This window comes from Podarcis vaucheri, assembly GCF_965113315.1.
Source record: "Podarcis vaucheri genome assembly, chromosome: 15".
Classification (NCBI taxonomy): domain Eukaryota; kingdom Metazoa; phylum Chordata; class Lepidosauria; order Squamata; family Lacertidae; genus Podarcis; species Podarcis vaucheri.
Window position 1 is genome coordinate 11,971,683 of NC_138753.1, and position 27,141 is coordinate 11,998,823.

The 27,141-nt window shown below is 47.0% G+C and overlaps 1 protein-coding gene and 1 long non-coding RNA gene across 6 annotated transcripts in view; one reads left to right on the forward strand and one right to left on the reverse strand.

Moving 5' to 3' along the window:
• Positions 1-21,571, reverse strand: part of GTF2IRD1 (GTF2I repeat domain containing 1) — a 99,155-nt gene extending 77,584 nt beyond the window's left edge. The window contains exon 1 of one of the 4 annotated variants that reach the window (XM_082201221.1): positions 21,430-21,571. Coding sequence is in view for 2 of the 4 variants with exons in the window: in XM_082201216.1 (XP_082057342.1) it covers positions 7,285-7,392 (108 nt within the window). In the remaining 2 variants the exon portion in view is untranslated. Of the gene's footprint in view, positions 1-5,176; positions 5,359-7,284; positions 7,483-21,429 lie in introns of those variants that run through there. The other 3 variants (XM_082201222.1, XM_082201216.1, XM_082201220.1) reach the window with 3 other exon arrangements.
• On the forward strand, positions 20,731-23,400 carry LOC309519989. Of its 2 annotated transcripts, none has more exons than XR_014214110.1 (3): positions 20,731-21,035; positions 21,983-22,224; positions 23,021-23,400. It is a non-coding gene; the product is annotated as an uncharacterized lncRNA (long non-coding RNA). The 2 variants fall into 2 exon arrangements; XR_014214111.1 differs by having other exon boundaries at positions 21,983-22,148.
• The last annotated feature ends 3,741 nt before the right edge of the window (positions 23,401-27,141 follow it).

Below are 27,141 nucleotides of genomic sequence, written 5' to 3' on the forward strand. Positions count from 1 at the left end.
GGAGAAAGCTTTGCCTGCTGATATTTTTGGAATCGAAGAGCAAATACTGCAAGAACAGCGTTATTTATTCCTTCTCCTGCCTGTAGTACCTGCACCTTTCAGGAGAGGAACCACATAAACGTATACAAACACCTCCACCTGACAGCTTTGTGTCGGAAGCTCTCTTCTGTTGAGCCAGCCTAGTTCAGTATTATCTGCATAGAGTAACGGGCAGTGATTTCCCAAGGTTTCAAGCAAGGGGTGCAATTCAGATGTGGAGGTTACTGTGTTAAGTTTTCCTGGTTGCAGCGCTGGCTCCCCTGTCCATTTTTTAATGTTCCTTCCGCACTGCATTCCCTGTTTGTTATGTTATAGAACTGTGGCTTTTTGATCGATACAGCGCCATAGCATGCTAAATTTCACACGCACCCTGGGCGTGGAGCGGCACAACAGCAAGACATGCTGCCTCCATTAATGCTTCTGCTACTCCATGATTTACCCATGGAAATGTTGGTAAAGAACTACACTGGAATATTTCCCCAAATTTTGCTAGACAGCATTTTCCATGAAGACCACAGGGAAAATACAGTGCAAAAAAACTCGTGATTTTCCAGGGAGTTGAAAGCAATTTTAGAAACTCATATATATAAGCTAATTGCCAAACGGCGCCTTAAACCTAGGTTACGGTTGCCACAATGGAATGTCTAGGCACCTTCTTTTTGCAATTGATTTTGTTAATTATTTATTATTTATTATTATTATTATTATTATTATTATTATTATTATTATTATTATTTTTCTATACAGCTTTATAGTCTAAATAAAAACATCTCAAAGCACTTTACAACACATTGAAACATTAAATAAAACAGTCCAGGATAAAACAAATGAAAGCTTCAAGAAAAATCCTCTAAGTGACATTTTGCTTTCCCCATATTTATTCCTGCCAGTGCTGCTGCCAGTCAGTGTAGGTAATGCTGAAAGAGACCACTGATCTGATTGGCTGTAAGGCTGTTACCTCTATTCCTCTTCCATAGACAGTGGGAGGGAGGCTTTGGAAGCTGCCACCAACCCTTAGCATCTGAACAGCAGACCAAGCAAGTAAACAGATCACTTGATCACGATCTTTCCAACGATGGCGAGAAGGATAGCATTTCTCTTTAAAGCTTACCAATTATTTTTCAGGGAGCATCCATATATATTTTATGCAATTCAGTGTCCTTGGCTGCCCTGGGCAACGTACAAGGACATCCAGTTCCTTCCTCTGCAATTTCACTTCTATTGGCTGCCTGGGCACGTAACACTAAGCCATGGTTTGCTTTAACTATGCTTGGCTGAACAAACCAGGATCATTCTCGCTGATGGGCCAAGTAACCATGGCTTGTTCCACTGAACGTTGGCTCCATTTTCAGTCTACTCTTACCTTGCCCTCTGTAGCAGGGTGAGCCCCTGGGGCAGGGCTCTGAAACACGCCAGGGTTGTGGGTTGGATGCAATGGGAGAGCACAGTTAATGAAAGCCAAGATTCGTAATCCAAACAAACCATAGTTCGCTGGCTTGGGTGGTTTTGGGTGCACAAACCATAGTTAAGCCAAACCACGGTGTAGTGTTATGTGTGAACCTGACCATGTAGTTGTGGTAGTTAAGAAGGCATATTTGATACGCCACAGGAGAGGGGCAATCGTTGGTAAACAGGGACAACAAACAGAGGCATAAATATAGATTATTACAGTGACATATCATCAACTGATAGCCATTCCCCAATCCCCGCAATGGCAGTCGCTGTTTTAAGATTCTGCCGTCCTTTTTCTGTCTTAAGCTGAACTTCTAAAGCAGAAGGACAGGATTGGGGGGGGACGACCATATTTGGCTTTGGGCAAATTGCTTGTTTTGATTCCCCCTAGCAGCATCTTTCTTTATTCATTTTCAAAATGGTTCCTTTTGTCTCTAATTTAGCGGTTTGAGAATTGCGCTCCTGGAAGGGAGGAAAGGGGAGGGAAAGGAAAACTCCTCCGCTTTGATGTTTGTAATTCATTAACGATATTGGTGCTTCTCGAAACATCACTGTCTTGTTCCCCGTGGGAATGACACCTGCATAAACGCGACCCTCTCAGCAGAGATGCTTACGGACCACTTCACAACGAAAGCTGACTCGGGCAATACCCAAACTGACTCTGAATGCAAGCGATGTAAACATATATGGAGCTTGTCAAAAGCAGAGTGGGACAGGAGGGGGGCAGAGGGGTAGATGAATAATAGGGCCTTTTCTTTTCTTTTGCATCATTAGCGCAGGAAAAGGGTTGTACAGTGGTGCTTTGGTTGTCAAACCTAATCCATTCCGGGAGTCCGTCCGACTTCCAGAATCATTTGGAAACCAAGGCGCGGCGTCTGATTGGCTGCAGGAGCTTCCTGCACTCAATCGGAAGGCAGGGAAGCCACGTCGGACATTCGGCTTCCAAAAAACGTTCACAAACCGGAACACTTACTTCCGGGTTTGCAGTGTTAGGGAGCTGTTTTCTTCGGGAACCAAGCCATTTGACAACCAAGGTGTTGTTTAGTCGTTTAGTCGTGTCCAACTCTTTGTGACCCCATGGACCAGACACGCCAGGCACTCCTGTCTTCCGCTGCCTCCCGCAGTTTGGTCAAACTCATGCTGGTAGCTTCGAGAACACTATCCAACCATCTCGTCCTCTGTCGTCCCCTTCTCCTTGTGCCCTCCATCTTTCCCAAGATCAGGGTCTTTTCCAGGGAGTCTTCTCTTCTCATGAGGTGGCCAAAGTACTGGAGCCTCAGCTTTAGGATCTGTCCTTCCAGTGAGCACTCAGGGCTGATTTCCTTAAGAATGGATACGTTTGATCTTCTTGCAGTCCATGGGACTCTCAAGAGTCTCCTCCAGCACGATAATTCAAAAGCATCAATTCTTTGGTGATCAGCCTTCTTTATGGTCCAGCTCTCACTTCCATACATCACTACTGGGAAAACCATAGCTTTCACTATACGGACCTTGACAACCAAAGTACCACTATACTTTAAAAAATTTTTGCAGAGCTTTAGTAGTTGCAGTGGCCATAATGAATGAAAAATCAATAAGCTCTTGCATTTTATCTACCCATTACACAGAATGAGGTGTTAGTCTTAGCCCTATTTAGACATTAAGATTGCAGGCGGGGGAGGGAGGGAGGGAGGGAGGGAGGGAGAGATGCATGCTGTCCACATACTAAGGGCATGATGGCACAAAGTTCCAGCTCAGGAAAACAGCAATGTATTTCCCAGAGATGCAAATCTGCAGATATGTCCCACAGATATTGCATGAAATGCAAGCAAGGGTGGAGAGCAACAGTTTGCCCTGTTCTCTCTTTAAAAAGGTAAAGATAAAACCATTAGGTCCCATTAGGCCAACTCTGGGGTTGCAGCGCTCATCTCGCTTTACTGGCCGAGGGAGCCAGCGTTACAGCTTCCGGGTCATTTGGCCAGCATGACTAAACCGCTTCTGCCGAACCAGAGCAGTGCATGGAAACACCATTTACCTTCCCGCCAGAGTGGTACCTATTTATCTACTTGCACTTTGACGTGCTTTCAAACTGCTAGGTTGGCAGGAGCAAGGACCGAGCAACGGGAGCTCACCCCGTCGCGGGGATTCGAACTGCCAACCTTCTGATCGGCAAGTCCTAGGCTCTGTGGTTTAACCCACAGTGGCACCCGCGTCCCCTGTTCTCTCTTTACATGAGGTTAATTGCATGGATCAAGACCATCTGAATAGGGCTACTGAGTTGGCAGAATTCAGAACTCCGTCACTTTAGATTTGGAAGTGGGTGAATGAGTTTGATTTTCCCAGTCGTTCCTTGCATAAAAGTCCAGTCCAGATTCATGTAGGGTTTACTCCTTAGCCCTTTCTTCTCCCGAAGATGTCCCGCAAGGCAGTGGATACGCATTCTTCCCTGGGGTTTACTCCCAAAGCCTTTCTCATGAATGGGTATAGCCGCAAGGCAGCAGAGGTTTAGGATCAGAGCCGTGTTCGAAATTAGCCAGGCACTTTTTGCACCTGGCTATCTGTGGGATGTAATCCACTGGGAGCAGTCAAATACAACATTCCTTGTTTTCCTAGAGTGGACGTGCAAGGGGATGTTGATCTACTTCCTGTTACACCTGGCTGGAGCATCCTTCCTTGCATGTGACTAGTGGGTAGGCGTGACCTTTCCAGATTCGGTAAAAGGCCAAGGCATGCTGCCATGCTCGCTCGCTCTCTTTTCCATCTTCCTTTCCTCCTGCGAACTTCCTGAACTGCTGGCTGCCAGCCACGCAGTACCCCAGATCATCTCCCTTATGGGGTAAACCTCTTTGTATATGTTTGTAACTTTAAGCCTAAAAGCCTGCCTTCAGGGATCACACTGTGCTCTGCCTGATTGTGAGTAAACTTGCTTTTTATTGCTTATGAATAAGACTGTGGTGTCTTTATTCTTTTATAGGAGGGATTCAAGGGGTCTTACCAGGAAAATATTAGAAGACAATTCAATCTGGACAAGTCTGCAACCAGTTTTCTGCTGCGTAAAGGGGAATGCACTCTGCTAAGTAAAGGACCTGACATCTTTCCGCAGGGCCTGCAAGACAGAGTTGTTCCGCCAGGCCTTTGGTCAGGGCGCAGCCTGACTCCCCCCTCTGGCAACCGCACAAAATCTTGCTTAATCGGTTGCCATCAATTTGATTTTAACTAATTTTATAATGAAATATTTTTAGAATGTATGATTATTTGATTGTTTATTTGATTGTTGTTAGCCGCCCTGAGCCCGGCTCAGCTGGGGAGGGCGGGATATAAATAAAATTTATTATTATTATTATTATTAGTGCAAGTTAGGAAGGATATTAATAAACAACATATCCTCTCCTGCCACCCTGAACATTCCCACACTATCGGACACTTGCGACCAAGTGAAGATGCCTGGGTACCAGGATGGTGCCTCACATTTCCACCGTCTGGAGGTGCATGCATGCCTGCGGATCATTGGATCTGGATTGCTTTCACACACTGTAGAATTCTATCTGTTCTATTTTATCTGCGCCATCAGCATGAATTTCTGATTCATTCAAAACGCTTTTTCTGAGCCTGAGCAGGAGCAGTCAACAATGTCAGAGCTAATTGTTCTAGCTTGTCTTCACATACCCCCCACTGCCCTGCTCACAGTTGTGAAGAATATGCTTACCTTATGAATGTTCCGTGTCACCATTAAGAAAAAGAGATTGGAATAGGTCAATATATACGTGGACTGTCCCTGGATCAAGTGACTTTTCTTCTTTCAAGTTCTCAAAGTTCTTGACCTAGCTGAAGGTTGTCATCTGAACTAACCAGATGCTTAACTGGTAATCAATCACAGTCAGTGCATCATTTGAAAAAAATAAGACTTTGGAGCCATCTTCCCCCCAAATGGCAACTAGACATTCTGTTTTGGTGACTTGGTTCAAAAAGCTGTTTGGTGCGTCGCTTATATTATGTGAGTTTCTAACACTGGATCAGAGTTCTCTTCCCCAATATGCAGCAGCTAAAAGCAATACTGGATCACAAAGATTCCTGCATTTCAGGGGGTTGGACTACTAGAGGATCCTTGGAGGATCCCTTCCAGCTCTGTGGTTCTATGATTCTATAAAAGGAAGACGCAAGAAAACAACCGATGATCATCAACAATCTTAACAACACAAAGAGCAGGAAAGGCGAGTCTGTTGTAAGAGGAGTGTTGGTGAATCATGAGATACTAGCAACTGATTGACAGGTGAATTCTCTATGAAGAGTGACCCTTGCGTGCCAGAAGGAAATGCAGACAGAAGTGGTTTGGTCAACCGCTCCACACCTAACATGGTTAAAAGCTACAATAAAGCCTGAACAAAAATAACATCTAGTCACACATGTACTTGTATGATAATGTGTTCACACACAAGCAGATCTGTGGGCAAACACTCTATATATACATACACACACACACACACACACACACATTTTATCTGAATACAAGAGGTCAACAGTGTGACTTTAAAGCAGGCATAGGCAAACTCGGCCCTCCAGATGTTTTTTGGGACTACAACTCCCATCATCCATAGCTAACAGAACCAGTGGTCAGGGATGATGGGAGTTGTAGTCCCAAAACATCTGGAGGGCCGAGTTTGCCTATGCCTGCTTTAAAGCTTCAGTAAATGAGCAGTAGGGAAATAAGCAGGTTATGCAAATGAATTATATACTGAACATTCAGAATTTCCTGTTCATTTTTTAGCCATTTACTGTTTATGGCAAAAATCAATAAATGGGGGAAGAGTTATAACAACACACTACAATTAAACAAAAACCAGTCATGTTGCATCATGGTTAACTCACTTCAAAAGCTCCTGAAATCAACCAAGGTTCTGTCTTCCTGTTGATTAAACATACCTCATCTCTAAACTAAAAAAAAAGTTTTCAAAATATTTGAATGGTCAGTCGATCAAATAATCTTTTCTACTTTTGACCAGTCAAATACCCAGTCCTGAATAAAAACTCTGGTCCAGATATTACTGGAGAGACCCCAGAGGCACAGGACACAGAGGGATCTCACCTAATGACTCCTACAAAAACCTGGAGCCAGCACTGCAGCCCAGAACTAGTATGGTGTGATGGTTGATGTGTTGGACTGGGGGTGGATCAAACACAGGGGGAAAACGCTATAAATAAGTCAGAAATTAGATTGTTTTTAAAAATCCCTATGGGAAATTGTGTTGTAAAATTTCCTGCTCTCTGGCGCCACCTGGTGTTCCAAGTTCATAGCACATTCAAATAGCTGTTTCTCTACTAATGTAGCTGAGTCTTAGGAGCTGACAAACCAGGGTTCAAATCCTCATTCATCCACAAAGCTCGCTGGGTTACCTTGGCCCAGTCATGCGCTCGCTCTGTCTCTCTCAGCCTAGTCTACTTCACAGGGTGGTTGTGAGGACCAAATGAGGACCACGTTTCCTTGAAGGAAAGGCGAGATACAAATGTCATAATAATAAAGGAAAGGGGGGGAAGGAGACGCATTTCTTCTGCCCACCTCGCCGTCGACTGCAGCTTCCCCTGCGCTTCTCTTTTTAAATCAATACGACCTGACACGCTCCCCACCGCAAGATTTGTATTAATAGCGTTGGGGCCCAATTTCACCAGGGTTTTTTAAAACTGCTTGGCATAAGTGCGTGTCCTTAAAAACGAGAAACACTTTCCGTGGCGGCCTCTCTTCATAAAACTGGTCAGAGAAGCTGTGGCAAGAGGCCAGCAAGGATGGAGAGAGGAGAGGAGGCAAGGGGGGAAATTCACACAAGGTAAAATGAGGCAGAGGGAGAAGATAGACCACTTGAGGCCGCTATGAACAACATCTACGATCCGGAAGCAGGCGGGGGGACTGAAAGTCTGCCCCCCAACCATCTTCAAAACAAGCTTTCATCTCCCTTCCACAGCCAGGGCGGACGAGACACAGGAAATCTGGGGTTGGATCGAACCCGCAACCCTGAGATGAAGAATCTCATACCCTCCAACATTCCTCAGATGCAAATAGAGACATTCCTTGCTCCCCACCCAACTGACCCTCCTTGACCCCCCATTTTTTTGCACAAAGCATTCAAAAATAGAGAGTCCTTGCACTCCGCTTCCCCTTTTTTCCTGCCCAGCTGCCAAAGGGAAAAGGTTAGCAGCACCCATAGAGAGGCCATGGGATGCTCCTTCTAAGCCGCCATCGCTCAGGACAAACGCCGGCTTCTCTTCCTCCCAAAACTGGGGGTCCCTTCCATCTCTACAATTCTCTGATTTAACAATCAATTCCTTTTCCCACGGGGCTCTGGGAACTGTAGCTCTGTGAGCGAAACAGGGATCCTTAACAACTCCCAGACCCTTTAACAAACTACAGTTCCCAGGATGCTTTGGGAGCAGTGCCAGAAACACAGGTATACAGTGGTACCTCTGGTTACGTATTTAATTCGTTCCGGAGATCTGTTCTTAACCTGAAACTGTTCTTAACCTGAAGCACCACTTTAGCTAATGGGGCCTCCTGCTGCCGCCAGAGCACGATTTCTGTTCTCATCTTGAAGCAAAGTTCTTAACCCGAGGTAGTATTTCTGGGTTAGCAGAGTCTGTAACCTGAAGCGTATGTAACCTGAAGCGTATGTAACCCAAGTTACCACTGTATAATCTAATCGCCAAATGGCCTAGGTTACGGGTTGCCTTTTATTTTCTTGCAATGGAGTTGTTTATTATAATTATCATTAATAATTTCGTTTCTATACAGCTTTACGTTTTAAAGAACGAATCTCAAAGCACATCAAAACAAATAAAACAATCCAGAATAGGACAAAGACTAGCCTCGTGGAAAATATTTCAGCTCTTTCTCAGAGAGACATTTTGCTTCCCCTAGTAACCAACCTGGCATCCAGAAATCTCCATGTGGTCGCAATTGGACCCACAGCAGCTGCAAAACGCTCCTGGCGCCTGGATAATTTCTAGCACTTTTGGCGAAAGGTATAGGAAGATGCCTCAGACTGCATGAGACCATCAGTTTACCTAGCTCAGGCATTTCCAAAGTCCGTTTCGGAGGTCTAATCCTGCCCACCGGTCGATTTAATCTGGCCCCCATGGCAGTATACGTCCTGAGGTAAAATCCAGCCTTCATGCATGTTCACTTCATCAAATCTGGCCCTCTCTGAAAAAAGGCACCCCTGACCTAGCTCAACATGGTGTACCTGTCCACACCTAACAGATCTCAGCACCTGTTAACCTATTACAGTTCCCAGGATGCTTTGGGAGAAGCCATGGCCGTTAAAGTGGTGTAATAGTACTTTAAATCCTCTCTCAGCCTAGCCAACCTTGCGAATCTGATTGGGAGGATCAAATGAGCTCGGTACGTGCCCAGCCTCGAGGTCCTTGCAGAAGGGACAGGCCAGCAAGGCAAGAAATAAAAAAAAAAAATCATAATATTCTACATCTGCCGTCGGAAGGCGCAAGGAAAGAGAAGGAACAGGCTAGCCCTTAACAATAGAAACTCAGCTGCTGTCTACTCAGCCCAGTATCTAGATTAAAATCACACAGAAAACGTTCCATGTGACCCAGATATGATGGCAGGCGTCTCCTTTTTCGGCCCTGGAAAATAAGTGGAATTCAAAACCTGTGCCTTATCAGGAAAGGCTTGTGGCGGCCAAAGCGGTTTCAGAATACACCTCGGTCTTGGATCGGTAACACCGGCCGTCACTCTAGGCGCTAGATAACAAAAAACGGAGGTCATCCTCAGCCGCCTTCCCGCCCTAAAGCGCCAGGTAACTGGGTGCAGGCCAAACAAGGAGAGAGGGAAATGAGATCAGAGGTGGAAAAGCAGTTTAAGGGAGAATTTGTGTTCTCTCTCCCCTGTTCCCCCTCACTGTGAGAGCTAGCACACTGCACAGGCTGGATGTAGGGAACGTTTGCAGTGATTCACCGCTGGATTAAAAAGGGGGCTGTGTGGGGAGAGGGAGAGAAACAGCTTGAAGTGCAAGCGGTGAGAGGAATCTCACAAAGGAGGCTATATTTGCAAATGCAACATAATGATCCTCCCACACTAGCAAGGAACCGAGTCTTTGGAACTCCTTGCCCATTGATATTAGGCAAAAACACCTGGCAAAAACTTTCTTTGTTCAATTAAACAAGCCACCCCAGACATGCCGTTTTGACACGCAATCCAATATGTCGCTTTGTTTTTTAATGTATATATTTAAAATGGCCAATTTTATTTCCTAGGTAGAGGGAATTATTGGTCACTTTGATATATGTTTTATGTAGGGTTTTTTGATGATTAAGCAGTATATAGAGCCCATTAGTCAGTAGAAAATGAGACTCTTAAGCTCAGGGTGATGGCTTCAAGCAACACGTTGGGCAAAAGATTTCTGCATTGCAAGGGGTTGAACTAGATGACCCCTGGGGCCCCTTCCAACTCTTAGGATTCTGTGAAATAGGGGGCTGAGGTTCACCCCATCTAGAAGCTCTCTCTTGTGACAGGCTGCTCAGGAGCTACTTAAGGAGCAGCCCTGATGGATCAGAACGAAAAGGTTTGTCTGTTGCTGTTGAATTTATATACTGCCCTATACCAGGTCTATGGGCGGTTCACAGAATAAAATCAAAACATAAAACCACAAAATAGAATAAAAACAATAACCCCCCCCCCCCCGAAACAAACAACACGTTTTAAAAGGGCATAGGATGTCAATAAGATCAACCAAAGCCTGGTTAAAAAGGAACGGTTTTTGCCTGGCGCCTAAAGCTGTATAATGAAGTAGCCAGGCGAACTTCCCTGGGGAGAGCATTCCACAGATGGGGAGCCACTGCAGAAAAGGCCCTGTTCTCGTGTTGTCACCCTCTGGACCTCTTGAGGAAGAGGCACACGAAGAAGGGCCTCAGAAGATGATCTCAGGGTCTGGGTAGGTTCATATGGAAAGAAGCGGTCCTTGAGGAACTGTGGTCCTGAGCCATTTAAGGCTTTATAGGTCAAAACCAGCACTTTGAATTGGGCCTGGAAACTAATTGGCAGCCAGTGCAGTAGGACCAGGATCAGTGTAGTATGCCCAAACCGTCTTTGAGCAACCTGGCCGCTGAATTCTGCTGGCGAGGATAGCTCAGTAGAACCTCCAGTTTCAGTGCAGTATACCTTTGAACCCTGTAGAGAGCCTGTGTGGTGTAGTTTTTAGAGTGTCAGGCTAGGGCCTAGGAGACCAGGGTTCAAATTCCCCACTCTGCCAGGAAGCTCAGTGGGGAACTTTGGGCCACTCACCACCTCCCTCAGCCTAATCTACCACACAGGGATGTTGTGGGAATCAAATGATGAGGGGGGAAACCACATAGGTCACCTTTACCTCCTTGGAGGAAAGAATAGTGGGATATAACTACAGTATGTAGGTATGTATGTATGTGTAAATAAATAGGGACACAAACATTTAGTGGTTTTAACGTCTACAAAGGGTGGGGGGAGGAATACATCTCCTGCAAACACTCCCTTGAAACAACCTTCTTTAATATATTTATAATAGGGCAGTGGAGGAGAAAGATGTCCTGGCTGGAGGGTGAGGTTTTTGTTTTTGTTTTAACCCACAGTTTCAGAGAGAGAACAAAATTATCCCACTTAAATTGTCAATAGAACCCAAAATCTGGCATCGTGATCCGATCCCGCCAATCTATTTTCTTTCTTTCTTTTAGTGTGCAGACAACCGAATCTGGCTACAGATGCATACGGCTTGAAGGGGCTCCAAAGGCCATCTAGCCCAACCCACTGCTATGAAGAAATCCCAGACAGAAAATGCTTGACAGGTAGCCCACACCACCTCAATTTAAAAACCTCCAAGTCCACCACCTTCCCAGGGCATCCGTTCCACTGCCAAACAGCTCTTAGTGTCAGAAAGCTCTTCCTAATGTTTAGTTGGAATCTCCTTTCTCGTCATCTGAATCCATCTCCTGCCCCCAGGGCAGGAGAAAACAAGCTTGCTCCATCTTCCATGCGATAGCCCTTGAGATATTTGAAGATGGCTAGCCTATCCCCTCTCCGTCTCCTCTTTTCCAGGTTAAACATCCCCAACTCCTTCAACCATTCCTCATCAGGCTTGGCTTCCAGACCCTTGATCAACATCCTTCTTAAATTGTGGTGCACAGAATTGGACACAGTATTCCAGGTGTGGTCTGCCCAACGCGGAATAGAGCGGTACCATGACTTCCCTTGATCTGGACACTATTACTTCCGTTGATGCAGCCCGGAATAGCATGAGCTTTTTTTGCTGCTGCATCCCAGTTGATGACTGTGTTTTTCACCTTACCTTTAAATAGCAGGAGATGGCAGATATAGATAACCCAGCACACCCCTCTTCTCTCCCCCTTGTTAGAGGGCTAAAGAAGCTTTTATTCCAAACTGGGTCTTGCTTCTGCGGGGTGTTTTTGTAAAATCTCCCCTTTTTTCTTGAGAGCTGGGTTTTAATACAGCTGAATGCTTTTAATTTTTACAAGACCGTTTAGATTACATTTTGCAGCAGTTACATCGTTGTTTTCATTGAAAGCAGCGTGGGGAAATTTGGAATAAAATAAAAAAATCCAGCTAATTAACAAAACAAGCAGACAAGCGAATTATTGGCTTGCGGTCGGGAGTGAAGGCTTCAGACAGCAGACTGAGGAGACCGTCCATAAATCAAGTCGGGTTCATCTTAAACAGAAACCCCATCCATCTCTCAAGCAGACAGAATATAACCCTTTGAACAAGACATAACCCTTAAAACACTTTCCGATTCTGAGTAATTCTTGCTCTGAAAGCAGCAAAGTGCAATGCGTAGAACAGTTGCCGACTTTGCCCACTGGGTGCTCTCTGTAGTTCTCCAACTAGAACTCCCATCAGTCCCAGCCAGAACAGCCCCTGGTTGACAACAGCACAGCAGTGCGTCGTACATTACAGAAGGCAGTCCTCTTTTTGACTGCCTGGGTCCAGTTTAAAACATAAGAAACCATCAGAGGCGAGGTGACAGGGGCACCCTCGCCAGGGGCAGGGGTGGTTCACTCACAGATGCTCTTCGATAAAAATAATTACCTTACCTGTTCCAATCTGGGGTTGCATTCAGACATGGGGAATCTTACGCTAGTTTTCCTGGTTATAATGCTTCTATCCCATTCCCAGTGTTAGAAACTCAGATAGCACTTTAAACCTGGGTTATGGTCACTGCAACATAAGGCACTTTTCTTTTCTTTTTTTTCTTTTTTTGCAATGGCATTAATTATATTTATTTATTTATTTACCGCTTTATATTTTAAAGGAGGTCAGGAGTTTGCAGGGCATCAGTTGAAGAAGGAGCAAAAAGGGTTTTCTTGTGTGTGTGTGTTTCTTTGTGGCTCATTAGCTGTTTTCCCTGTGTAAAGGTCAGAGGGGGCAGGGTTTCTGTTGAGGCAGGGGATTAGCTGTGGGAGGAGCTTATCAGAGTTTGCAGGGCAGCGGCGCGCGCCTAGTGGCGCGCGCAGTTAGATCCATCTTTTAGATTTAGGGGAGCTAGTCTCAAACGTTTGTGGGGGGAGATCTAGGTGTTTTTTTGTGGGGGGGAAGTTATTTGTCCTGTCTTCAAGCTTTTTATGATGGAGGACCTCTGTAGCCAACCCCAACGACACGATCTCAAGATGGAAGGGGAGGGAACAGCTGCAGTCGCCTGCGATTCCTGCGCAATGTTTGCCATCTTGCCAAAGGTTGCAGGCAGCTTTACCTGCAGCAATTGCATGTTGATTGCTCTCTTAAAAGACAAAGTCCAGCAACTGGAGGAACGTGTAGCTACGCTCCAAAGAATTAGAGAGCTGGAGCTCTTCTTGGAAGCAACAGAGCACACCGTCTCCACCAAGGAGGAGACAGGGGACTCCCCTGAGAAGGAGTCTAGTTCACCAACACAGGAGCCAGATATATGGAGAAACGTGACTCAAAGAAGTAGGAGGCCCAGGGTTCACTCTGATTGCTTAGAAATACACAATCGCTTTGAGGTCCTCTCCCCTAGCATGGAAGACGAAGAGCAGACTCCATTTGAGGATCTCTCCCTCATTACAGTCGATCAGGTATATGAAGACGAGCAGCAAAGTCAGTCCTCAGGGAATGTGCAGGCTCACGGAAGAACCCCGACCAAACCCAAGAGGAGGCGTGTAGTGGTGATAGGGGATTCCCTACTGAGGGGAACAGAAGCAGTGATCTGTGGGCCTGACAAGATGTCTCGGGAAGTGTGCTGTCTCCCCGGGGCTAAGATCCAAGATGTAACTGAACGACTGCAAGGAATCATAAAACCCACTGACAAATACCCCTTCCTCTTGGTTCATGTGGGAACCAATGACACTGCAAGCAATAGCCTCCAGAAGATCAAAAGAGACTACGAGGCTCTCGGCAGGAAATTGAAGCAACTAAATGCACAAATTGTCATCTCATCTGTCCTCCCAGTTGAACGACGTGGCCCAGGGAGAGAGGGGAAAATAGTGGAAGTGAACAGCTGGCTTCGCAAATGGTGTAAACAGGAACGGTTTGGATTCTTAGATCACGGACTGCAGTTTCTTGAAGATGGACTTCTGGCAAGTGATGGGCTGCACCTCACAACGGTTGGGAGAAATGTTTTTGCCAAAAATCTCAGAAACCTCATCAGGAGGGCTTTAAACTGACTAATGTGGGGGAGGGAGACAGTGCTCCTGAAGGTAGGAGCCTATCAATTAATGAAGATGATCATCCAAATGTCATAGACCAAATGGAGAAAACAGCACACGGACCTAGTGGTGGGAGGAAAAAATCCTTAAATAAGAGACACGGGGGAATGATTAATGGACTTCAATGTCTGTACACTAATGCGCAAAGCATGGGAAATAAACAAGATGAGCTTGAGCTCTTGGTACAGCAAACTAAATATGACATAATAGGCATCACTGAAACCTGGTGGGATAAGTCCCACGATTGGAATGTAATAATGGGGGGATACAATCTATTTCAGAGAAACAGACCAGACAAGAAAGGAGGAGGAGTGGCGTTATATGTCAGGGATGTGTATACCTGTGAAGAGATCCAAGATTTAGATCCTCAAAGCCAAAGTGAGAGCATTTGGGTCAAAATTAAGGGAGAGAAGAATAACAGAGACCTCATGGTGGGAGTTTACTATAGATCCCCAAGCCAAACGGAGGACATAGATGATGCCTTCCTGGAACAGATGGCCAAGCATGCAAAAGGAAGGGAGATAGTAGTAATGGGGGACTTCAATTACCCGGATATTTGTTGGACGTCAAACTCAGCCAAGAGCATAAGGTCAAACAGATTCCTCACTGGCCTTGCAGACAACTTCATTGTCCAGAAAGTGGGAGAAGCAACAAGAGGAACAGCCATTTTAGATCTGGTCCTAACCAATGTTGATGACCTGGTTAGTGGGGTAGAAGTGGAAGGATCATTAGGCGCGAGTGATCATGCTCTTCTGAAGTTTACTATACAGCGGAAAGGAGCAGCCAAGCATACTAGGACTCAATTTCTTGACTTTAAGAAAGCCGACTTCATAAAACTTAGGGAAGTGCTGGGTGAGATCCCATGGACAGTAATACTAAAAGGAAAGGGAGTTCATGATGGCTGGGAGTTTGTTAAGAGGGAGATAGTAAAAGCACAACTTCAGGCAATACCAATGAGACGGAAACATGGAAGGTGCCTAAAGAAGCCAGGGTGGCTATCTAAAGAACTTTTAACTGAATTAAGATTAAAAAAGGATGTGTACAAAAAATGGAAAAGGGGGGAAACCACCAAAGAGGAATTCAAACAAATAGCCAGCACATGTAGACACAAAGTCAGAAAAGCTAAAGCACAGAATGAACTCAGGCTTGCTAGAGATGTTAAAAGCAACAAAAAAGGCTTTTATGGGTATGTTCGTAGCAAAAGGAAGAACAAAGAAACTGTGGGGTCACTCAGAGGAGAAGATGGTGAAATGCAAACAGGGGACACAGAAAGGGCTGAACTACTCAATGCCTTCTTTGCCTCAGTCTTCTCCGATAAAGAAAACAATGCCCGACCTGAAGAATTTGGAGCAAATGATTCAGCAAAGGAAACACAGCCCAGAATAACTAAGGAGATAGTACAAGAATGTTTGGCTAGTTTAGATGTATTCAAGTCTCCAGGGCCAGATGAACTGCATCCAAGAGTATTAAAAGAACTGGCAGATGTGATCTCAGAACCACTGGCAGTCATCTTTGAGAATTCCTGGAGAACAGGCGAAGTCCCGGCAGACTGGAGGAGGGCAAATGTTGTCCCTATTTTCAAAAAGGGGAAAAGAGAGGACCCAAATAATTACCGCCCAGTCAGTCTGACATCAATAGCAGGGAAGATTCTGGAGCAGATCATTAAGCAAACAGTCTGTGAGCACCTAGAAAGGAATGCTGTGATCACCAATAGTCAGCATGGATTTCTGAAAAATAAGTCATGTCAGACTAACCTGATCTCGTTTTTTGACAGAATTACAAGCCTGGTAGATGAAGGGAACGCAGTGGATGTAGCCTACCTTGATTTCAGCAAGGCATTTGACAAGGTGCCCCATGATATTCTTGTAAAGAAGCTGGTAAAATGCGGTCTTGACTATGCTACCACTCAGTGGATTTGTAACTGGCTGACTGACCGAACCCAAAGGGTGCTCATCAATGGTTCCTCTTCATCCTGGAGAAGAGTGACTAGTGGGGTGCCACAGAGTTCTGTCTTGGGCCCGGTCTTATTCAACATCTTTATCAACGACTTGGATGATGGACTCAAGGGCATCCTGATCAAATTTGCAGATGACACCAAACTGGGAGGGGTGGCTAACACCCCAGAGGACAGGATCACACTTCAAAACGACCTTGACAGATTAGAGAACTGGGCAAAAATAAACAAGATGAATTTTAACAGGGAGAAATGTAAAGTATTGCACTTGGGCAAAAAAAATGAGAGGCACAAATACAAGATGGGTGACACCTGGCTTGAGAGCAGTACATGTGAAAAGGATCTAGGAGTCTTGGTTGACCACAAACTTGACATGAGCCAACAGTGTGACGCGGCAGCTAAAAAAGCCAATGCAATTCTGGGCTGCATCAATAGGAGTATAGCATCTAGATCAAGGGAAGTAATAGTGCCACTGTATTCTGCTCTGGTCAGACCACACCTGGAGTACTGTGTCCAGTTCTGGGCACCACAGTTCAAGAAGGACACTGACAAACTGGAACGTGTCCAGAGGAGGGCAACCAAAATGGTCAAAGGCCTGGAAACGATGCCTTATGAGGAACGGCTAAGGGAGCTGGGCATGTTTAGCCTGGAGAAGAGGAGGTTAAGGGGTGATATGATAGCCATGTTCAAATATATAAAAGGATGTCACATAGAGGAGGGAGAAAGGTTGTTTTCTGCTGCTCCGGAGAAGCGGACACGGAGCAATGGATCCAAACTACAAGAAAGAAGATTCCACCTAAACATTAGGAAGAACTTCCTGACAGTAAGAGCTGTTCGACAGTGGAATTTGCTGCCAAGGAGTGTGGTGGAGTCTCCTACTTTGGAGGTCTTTAAGCAGAGGCTTGACAACCATATGTCAGGAGTGCTCTGATGGTGTTTCCTGCTTGGCAGGGGGTTGGACTCGATGGCCCTTGTGGTCTCTTCCAACTCTATGATTCTATGATTCTATGATTCTAGGAATCTCAACATAGTTTGTTGTTGTCTAGTCATTTAGTCTTGTCTGACTCTTCGTGACCCCATGGACCAGAGCACGCCAGGCACTTCTGTCTTCCACTGCCTCCCACAGTTTGGTCAAATTCATGCTGGTAGCTTCGAGAACACTATCCAACCATCTCTGTCGTCCCTTTCTCCTTGTGCCCTCCATCTTTCCCAACATCAGAGTCTTTTCCAGGGAGTCTTCTCTTCTCATGAGGTGGCCAAAGTATTGGAGCCTCAGCTTCAGGATCTGTCCTTCCAGTGAGCACTCATGGCTGATTTCCTTACTAATGGATACGTTTGATCTTCTTGCAGTCCATGGGACTCTCAAGAGTCTTCTCCAGCACCATAATTCAACAACGCATTAAAACACCCAATGAAACAATCCAGAACAGATTCAAGCTTCCGGGGAAATATTTCAGATCCTTCTCTCCAAGTGACATTTTGCTTTCCCCATATTTATTTATTGACCTACTGAATTATAGAGCTGCCCCATAGCAGAAGGACTCTAGGAAGCCAATGTGGTGTAGCGGTTAGAGTGTCGGACTAGGAATCTGGGAGATCAGGGTTCAAATCCCCACTCAGTCATAAGCTCAATGGGTGGCCGTGAGTCAATGGCTGTCTCTCGTTCAAACCTACCTCACAGGACTGCTGTGAGAATAAAATGGGGAGGGAAGAGCCATGCGGGACACCTTTAGCTCCTCAGATATAAAAGCAATAATAAACATTCACGCAATTGGCTGTTATTAACTGTGGGACGCGGGTGGCGCTGTGGGTTAAACCACAGAGCCTAGGACTTGCCGATCAGAAGGTCGGCGGTTCGAATCCCCGCGACGGGGTGAGCTCCCGTTGCTCAGTCCCTGCTCCTGCCCACCTAGCAGTTCAAAAGCACGTCAAAGTGCAAGTAGATAAATAGGTACCACTCCGGCGGGAAGGTAAATGGCGTTTCTGTGCGCTGCTCTGGTTCGCCAGAAGCGGCTTAGTCATGCTGGCCACATGACCCGGAAGCTGTACGCCGGCTCCCTCGGCCAGTAAAGCGAGATGAGCACTGCAACCCCAGAGTTGGTCACGACTCGACCTAATGGTCAAGGGTCCCTTTACCTTTAAACTGTGGTTTATATAGAACATTTAAATTCATGAAGTGCTTCCCAACCAAGATTTTTTTTTGTCCCCAATGCTCAAATTATGGGCAAAGGGCTTCTATACACAAAATCTGCAAATCTCCCTTCCAACAGAACTCAGTCCTAAATGCTATTTGTTCTCCTAACCTAGTATTGTATGCTGGGCCATTAGGAAGTCAAGAGTATTAATGAATATTTTGCCATCACCTCCAACCAAGTTCTGTCCCTTTTTTTAAACTGGCGATCCCTGGGATCGAACCTAAGACCTTGTGCATGTTCGTTTGCAAAAAAAACCTTGAAGCAGTTTACAAAAAGAATAAACAAAACAATTAAAAAGTGATTGCTTGAAAACAGTAAAAAAGCAACAATCTGGAACATTCAAAAAAATTTAAAATCGGCACTAAACTAAAAAGCAGATTAAACACACACATTAACTTTATACTTATCTGGACAGGCTTGTCTAAACAAAAATTTTTTTAGCAGGCACCAAAGTGAAGGTGTCTCCCTGATATCAATAGCAGAGAGTTCCAAAGTATAGGTTTCTTACAAATGCGGCTTGGTTATGACATGGCACCTTAGAGAAGGGATTGACCAAACTGAATTCACTCAAAGCCACAGAGTGAACTATGACAGAAGGAGGTGGGGGGGGGAGTAGCCTTCTGGGTCAAGCATGACTCCTTATGCACAGGAAAAAACACTCCATCTCTCTTGAAAGACACGCATGAATATATATCCTTGACGCACAGAATTGTCACGCACCCCTCACCCTGCTTGCCATCTCCACCAAAGAGCACAGAACCTGCGCAGGTGAATAGCCCCGTTCAATTTTTCCATTAACAGGTAAACCTGAACTGGAAAATGTGCCGGCATGTGCAGCATACCGAGGGGAATTTAATCCGACAGGAACTCTTGCGGCACATTGCCCTTCCTGACCAAATTCCTCACTGTGTCATATTTTTTTTCTTTAAAAAAGGAATAAATCTTTGCCAGGGTGCAACTTGCCAGGCAGACCTGGAGTTTAACCTCTCCCTTGCCCCCCCTGAACCTCTCTTCCGCAACAGCCCTGCTTGCAATTTCCCTTCAGAAAGGGCAAAGCGCATGGTCACATTTTTCTGTGTCTGGTTAGCGGTTTTCTATTATTATTTTTTAAAAAAGACCTAGGGAGTGCCTCGCCGGTTAAACCACCCTCTTCTATTTTTAAGCCGTACTGCTGTGCTGGGTTATCCACACAACACACACACACACTTTCCTCCTGCAGCCTCTTCCCTGCTTGTGGATAAATCTGTTTTGGGGTTGTTTTTTTAAAGCGACTTGCCTTCTTGCAAAGTGCCGCAAAGCTGATCGATGCAAGCCAGGAGGAAGGCCTGGCCGCCCCTGCTGATGCCAAGTCATCCAGGAATACTCTGGAGGTGCCAGTACAACCCCCCCCCCCTTTTCCTTTATATTAAAAAAGCATCAGTCACATGCACAGGGGTGGGGGAATAAATCTGCACCCACTCCATCAAAGATATGGTTTTTTTGGAGGGGGGGAGCAGAGGGGGCTGAAGTCAGACCAGCTCCCCAGGTATACGGAAGCAGGGAATATTCCCAACCCGACCTGGAGATGCCAGGGATACAGATCACCCTCCTCCTAAAGCGCTGGTCCTCCTTTTTTAAAAAACGTACTGTAAATACAACACCAAGTACAGAAAGGATAACTGAGGCTAAACGCAGTGATACAGAGAACCTTCCAAAACCCAGCACACTTTCCCCTTTTGCTGGGGGTGGGAACAGGGTGACCAGGGTTTACCCAAAGCTCAGCCCAATGTCCCTTTTTTATTTTACACCAGAGCTAAACTGCCAAGCATCCGAAGGATGAAGCCTCTGAGCATATGCAGAGCGCCTTTTGCTCACCCACGAATCAAACAGCAAGCAGGCCGCACGCACAGGGAGGGAAGGGATTTCTACTTTTTGAAGGCTGGGAGGGATCCAGATGGGTGCTTCTGTTATAAAATTTAAGCAATAATCAGATCTCTCTGATTAGGAGAGAAATGTTACAAGGGATTGGTTAGAGTTGGGGAGAGATAGAGAATTGCCCTTTAAAACAACAACAACAACAACAACAACAACAACAACAACAACTCGGGGCAGAACTTGGAGCAGAAATTGAAAATGTGATAATGATTGCCATAAATAGCTGTTCAAAGTAAGAATGCAGGCAGTGTCAAAATGGTTAAACCGCATTGAGTTCTCCCCTTCCTCACTGACAGTTTGCAGCCCAACATGAAATAGGAAGGCCGGGTCGAAAAGAGAAAAGACTGGATGTGTTTGCAGTCTGAAAAAGAGCTCCCAATTTTCAAGTTTGGGGGAGAGGGGTGAATGGCTGTTGCAAGTCCAGGTAGGTGGGGGGGGGAGAGAGAGAACCAGAAACTGCATGAAAAGCAGCAAAGTGTTGTGGATGAAAGAAAGAAAGAAAGAAAGAAAGAAAGAAAGAAAGAAAGAAAGAAAGAAAGAAAGAAAGGGTGAAAGGTCTTAGTCAATCATCAACTCACTTTCCTGTAGCTTGGCTTCCCCACACTGACCTCATTCCCAAACCGCAGAGGAGGAGGATGCCAGAGGAAGACTCAACCCCCCCCTCCCCACACAAACCATCTCACCATCAACATTTCCTGCAACTCAGCTTGAAATTAACCTTTCCCCCCAACCCACCCCCACCGGGACAAGAGGAAAAAGCACGGACGCAACCTGCTCTCCACCCCAAGACGCAAACCGTAAGCTCCCCAAAACACACACACACAACAAATAACGACTGCGATGTCTTACACCTGAGACACATCAGGGCTGGCTGGCCATCTAGCCCTCCCCCCGCACCCCTCTTTCTCCAACTCCTCCCTGGCAGACCAGCCCCCTCCCCACCGCCTTTTAATTCCGAATAATCCCACCTCCCCGCCCCCCCCGGAACATCCGCAAGACCGGCGCAAGCTGCAAAACTGCGCGCCCGCAAAACGCGCGCGCGCAAAAATCAAGGCGCAAAAGAGGAATGAGGTGGGGGGTGCTCGCGATGCAAACGTGGGGGGGAGGTGGATCTGGACCAGGGCAAAGTAGAAAGGGTGAGTGGGGGGGGTGTAGGTTGTGGGGGGGGGGGTCTGGAAAAGTTACTCTTACCGCAGGGATCAGCCTCTCCCAGCTGCCGGCTCCTCCCGCCTGGATTGCAGGGTGGAATTAATCTGTATAGAGGAGGAGGAGGAAAGAGAGAGAGGAGGGCAGAGGAGGAGGAGGGTGGGGGGACTGGAAGGGGGGGTGGGGGTAATCGGCACCCTGGGCGCCCCGGGGGTGGGGGTGGATGCTACGGGGAGGGGGGTGGCGGGCCGAGCAGGGGGGGGCCCATGCAGCCAGCCCCTTCCTCCCGGGGGCTGCAGCGCAGGCGAGCGAGGGGGAGGGCGCCTCTTTGTTCTGTAATCCCAGTAAGATTGCCACCCATTCGCCCCGGCTCTAATCCCAACCCCGCTCAAGAACCGCATCCATTGGCTGCCATTTACATACAGGATTAAGAGGCAGGGAAAGGGAAAGCAGGCAGAGAGAGAGAGAGAGAGAGTTTTGCAGCAGCAGCAAATTGCAAACTGCAGGCGTGCAAGAGCTTTCTCTCTCCGTGTTTGTGGGTCTTTCTGCCCGAGATAAATAAAGGCTTCCTTTTCCCCCCCTCCAATGTATTTTCTAGGATGCAAAGAAAACCCCGCAGCACAACTTAGAGGAAGAGGCCCCCATCAAGTTGGATGGCTTTTAAAAGGCGGATTGGGACCAGTTTGTGGAGGAGGAGGCGGCTGAGGGCTGCAGAGGGGTCGACGCTCTGCCCCCGCGGGTCGGCGGCAGCAGTGCCTCTGAATGTCGGTTGGTTGGAAACACCAGGAGGGGAGAGTTGCTTTTGTGCACGGATCCTGCTGGAGGGTTTCCCTCACCCCGGTGCTGAGCCAGGGTGCTGGGCAGGGTGGGCTGCTGGCCTGATCCGGCAATGCTCTTCTGTCTTTCTTATGGGTTTTCAGGTCAGCTCAGCGGAGGAATCCCGCAAAGCAGCCCAAGAGGATCGGAAGGGAAATGCTCCGGCTGTTTCTCAAGGAGAAAGGTCTCATCCGCCCAAGTGCAGAGGTTGGGTGGCCCCCTCCCATGTATGATCCCGTTGAGATTCCTGCATTGCAGGGGGTTGGACTAGATGACCCCTGGGGTGCCCTCCAGTTCTATGAGTCTATGTTCCTCCATGGGGGAAGGTTGTCAAATAAGCAATACCCAATCTATTTGGGAGTGTGTCCTTATCGGGAGAGTTGCAAAGTTCCCGTAAATGTTTTGATGGCTTTCGGCATGTTAGGCTATGCGACCTTCAGATCAAATCCACACTGTACAGTGATACGTCTGGTTACTTACTTAATTCATTCCGGAGGTCCGTTCTTAACCTGAAACTGTTCTTAACCTGAGGTACCACTTTAGCTAATGGGGCCTCCTGCCGCTGCGCCACCGGAGCACGATTTTTGTTCTCATCCTGAAGCAAAGTTCTTAACCTGAGGTAATATTTCTGGGTTAGCGGAGTCTGTAACCTGAAGCGCCTGTAACCTGAAGCGTATGTAAACCGAGGTACCACTGTACATTGAAAGCGCAATGGCTTCCCTCTTAAATAATCCTGGGAGCTGTACTTTGTTAAGAGTGCTAGGAATTGTAGTTCTCTGTGGAGCAAACTACATTTCCCAGGATCCTTTTGTGCTTTCAGTGTGGCCTGGAGAGCTGCTGCCAGTCAGTGCAGACTAGCCTGCCCCAGCAGCTTTGAATCACAGCTGCCTTTGGCTCCCAGCATCAAAGAGCTGAGCAAGTTGAAAAGCACAGATCCCACGGGGCTAATCCCTGAGGATCTTCACGTCCTGCATCCATTGGGGAAACTGTCCATTCATTTATAACCTTTGCATCCTGTGTGTTAACCAGCAACTGACCTCTCCTCATGCCCCCTGATGGCTAAGCTTACTCTGGAGTCTTGGGTGAGGGACTTTGTCAAAAGTGTTTTGCAGTCTAAGTGCATCAGGTCAACTGTATCCTATCTGAGTTAAATCATTGGCAATTTGCTTTTATTATTAAAGATTTTCTTGATTTACAAAAGTGTGTGCAATGTCTCTCTTTCATATTCCTGCCCCCCTCCCATGTAACATTTTTAAAAATCAGTTTCATTTGTTGAGACATTGGGAAGAAAAGGGGGAAAGAGGTGGAGGGGGGGAAGATAGGTGGAGGTGGGGTTGGGTGGCGATGTTTCTATTTTACCTACTATATGTAGGGTTTGGTGTCAGTGTTGTGCAGGTTCTTTGCTGTTCACTTGTGTTCCTTTGGTGGTGAGAGAGGTTGGGGTTGGCCTAGGGTGTGGTTATTCATTTGTGGTTGGCTGTGGTGGTCTTTGTTTTCATGTGTGAGTGGGTGTTTTGGATCAGGGTAGCCATATTAATTTGTATGCTGTTGGTGGATTTTTGTCGTTGTCTTGTTGGGCTGTGTATGTGATAAAGGGGAGCCATACCGGGGTGAAGGTGTCTTCTATTTGTCAATTTTAGTTTATTGGTTAATTTTTCTAGTAGGGCTGTTTCCCAAACTATTTGGTACCATTGGTCCATGCTTGCACATACCTCCACATGTGGTGGGAGTGCCCCAAAATCCAACTATTCTGGACAACAACCATACGAGAAACAAGTAAAATAACCAAGCAAGTATTAGAAATCACCCCAGAATTGACCTTACTAAACATCTTCCAAGACAATAATGCCCACTTACACCACAAAGAACTCATAACCCACCAACTTTCAGCAGCCAGAAGCATCATAGCCAGACACTGGAGAGACCTGTCAGGAACTTGCTTTTTTTAATATAATGCCTGCCAAGATGAGATGCTTCAGTTTATCCCATCCCTTTCCTTGGTGGGCAAATCCCCCTAACAGAGGGGGCACCATTCCGTGCCCCACTGGGGTTGCTCTTTGCCTGTGCCCACTCAGTGTGGGCCTGGGCTGCTTCTGCCACCCCCTGGGGAGCACAGCACATCAAGTGAGAAGTGAGCGAGCTCTGGCTGGGTGGCCATTCAGCGAGGAAGCCGGCCTCAGTGCAGTCTGGAGACCAAGGGGCTTCAGAAATGCGCTCTCGTGAGCACAAGGAAGGCAGACAGAGCCCTCCGGAGGCTCCGCAATTGCCAGCCTCTGCCGGGGACCTGGCAACCCTGCTAGGCCAGGCTCCGGGGCTGAGAGACCCCTGGCAACGGGCAAGCAGGGAGGAAGGGAAGGATGGAGAGATGGGGACGGGGCCCACCAGAATGTGTCCGGGCACTGACAGCAGCATTCCCTTGGTCAGCTTCTCTGCCACTTTTGCTGGGGTGGGGATCCCCATGGAAGCCAGTGTCTGCATGGGGGGCTCCTGGTTGCGCACCTTCAGAATTTTCTCCCAGGGCCATGGCCCCCTGCCTCCCACGCTATGCCACTGTGCTGGGTTAGAAGTACAGTGGTACCTCGGGTTAAGTACTTAATTCGTTCCGGAGGTCCATTCTTAACCTGAAACTGTTCTTAACCTGAAGCACCACTTTAGCTAATGGGGCCTCCTGCTGCTGCCGCGCCGCCAGAGCACAATTTCTGTTCTCATCCTGAAGCAAAGTTCTTAACCTGAGGTAAAATTTATGGGTTAGTGGAGTCTGTAACCTGAAGCGTATGTAACCTGAAGCATATGTAACCCAAGGTACCACTGTAGTCAGAGAGTAACAGGGGGCAGATTATTGCTTGGGGCAAACCCCGTTGTAAGCAAATCCATCTCTCGACACCCCAGAGAACGGGTCGCAACTGGGGGAAATGTAATATGTGATGGCCGCCTGGCAGCAATTTCGTGCTTGCCGAAGCAAAGGATTGCAGTAACTGAGCTGGGGGAGGCAATTCCTCCTTCCAGACGGTGACACACACCCCATGAAGCGGCTCAGTAAAGCTGTGCCCAAGGTCAGCCCGATATTGATCCATTTTTAAATAGGGCTTGCAAGTGGAGTTGGAACGGAAAGCCTCCTTCGATCCAGTTCTTAAATAAATAAATCTCCATTTAGATTTAAGGGGCGGCAGAGCTGGAGAAAGCAGAAGCCTGCCTTTCTAGAATGGATAAATTACTTTCTCACACGTCTCCAGTTTCTTGGGAGTAATTTGGGCTTCCACAAGTGGCTAGAGCAGTGGTGTCCAAACTTTTGTCAGAGAGGGCCAGATTTGATGAAGTGAAGGGCCGTGAGAGGGCCAACCAAAGTTGTTGAGCTTTTTTTACAATTGAAGTTGTTGAGTTGGTTTTCCCCCCAGGATTTTACCCCAGGGAATAAACTGCCACAGGGAGCTGGATTTAACCGACCGGGGGGCCCCGAAACAGACTTTGGGCATGCCTGGGCTTAGAGGGTGAGTGGACAAAGGGGAGACTGATATCATTCAGAAAAGATCAGGGAGAGAGGAGAGATCCTGTCTGTTTTTTTCACCTCCAATGTGTGAATGTGATTCTTTGTGGCCTTCTGGTTCCACCTTTGCCTCATTGTACAGAGTGACACCTCCGGCCATTTCACTGCAGCGGCAAAACCTTCCAGGTTACCCCTGCCTTTTGGCATCTGGTCAGCTACCATGAGAACAGGACGCTGGATTAGTTGGACCATTGGCCAGATCCAGCAGAAATTGATAAATGGTAGGATTCTGATTATTTGGGATGTGAAGGGAGAAATACAAGCTGCAGAGGAATTCCTGAGCCAGCCTATGCAAAAGCTAAGGCCATTAAGAAACATGACAGGGCCACTGGCAATGCAAGAGAACTGTCCTCCCCGTTTGCCCTGAGGTGTGAACAGAGGCTGGGATTTGGAAGCTTACCATGGTAACTGGGTGCGAGGCAACAGGAAAAGAGAGTTTTTAGCAGGGTGATCTGGGAAGAAGACTGGGATCCATCTTGGGCAGGCTGGCTGAAGGCTGGCTGGGAGAGATGGCTTGGATTCCAGAGCTGCACTGCTGTGGGGGACAAACCTCTCTTGGGATGACCATGCTGTAAGATCTGGACTCCCTTCATGCAGACTGAACGTGTAAACAGGTGAATAAACCAATTTGTTAAAGCTTCAACAGTCTCCACTGTGTCTCAGTTCTCCAAAGGAACACAGACCCTTTTGTAACATTATGCTGTCGTTGAGCCTTGCCTGAGCCACAAATTCTGGCATCTTCCTGTTATCTTTTTCTCTGTCCTTTGGTCTACCCCTGAGTCCAGATTGGGCTTTGTCGGTGTCTCCCTGGAGAATAGCACCTGTCCACCAGACTCGGTGGTGCGATCTGCCCAAGTGATGCTGGGGAGGCAGGATTTTAAAGAGCCCTTTGCTCAATGCTGATTGGCTGAAGTGCATAAGGGGAGGAGCCTGCCAAAGCATCTTTTTGTACTGTGGTGGAAAGCAAGTGAAGGAAGCCTTCACTTCAAGGTGTGCAGGAGTGAGATGCTTGCTCTGCACTGGAGAAACCTTGCTGGGGCCCTGAGATAATATTCTTATATTCTCTTGTAAGAAACATTGGGGAAGGGTTTGTTTGTTTTTAATGTGGGCATAATGCTGATCAGTGCAGCACAGAGATTAGGGCAGGAGTGGCTAAGCTGTGGCTCTCTAGATTGTGTTGGACTCCAACTCCCATCAGCCCCAGCCAGCAGGAATGATGGGAGTTGGAGTCCAAGGGCGTTTGGAAGGAGACAGGTTCCGAATCATAGAATTGTAGAGTTGGAAGGGTACCTGAGAGTCATCTAGTCCAACCCCCCGCAAAGCAGGAATCTTTTTGCCCAAAGTGGGGCTCAAACCCACAAGCCTAAGATTAAGAGTCTCCTGCTCTACCGACTGAG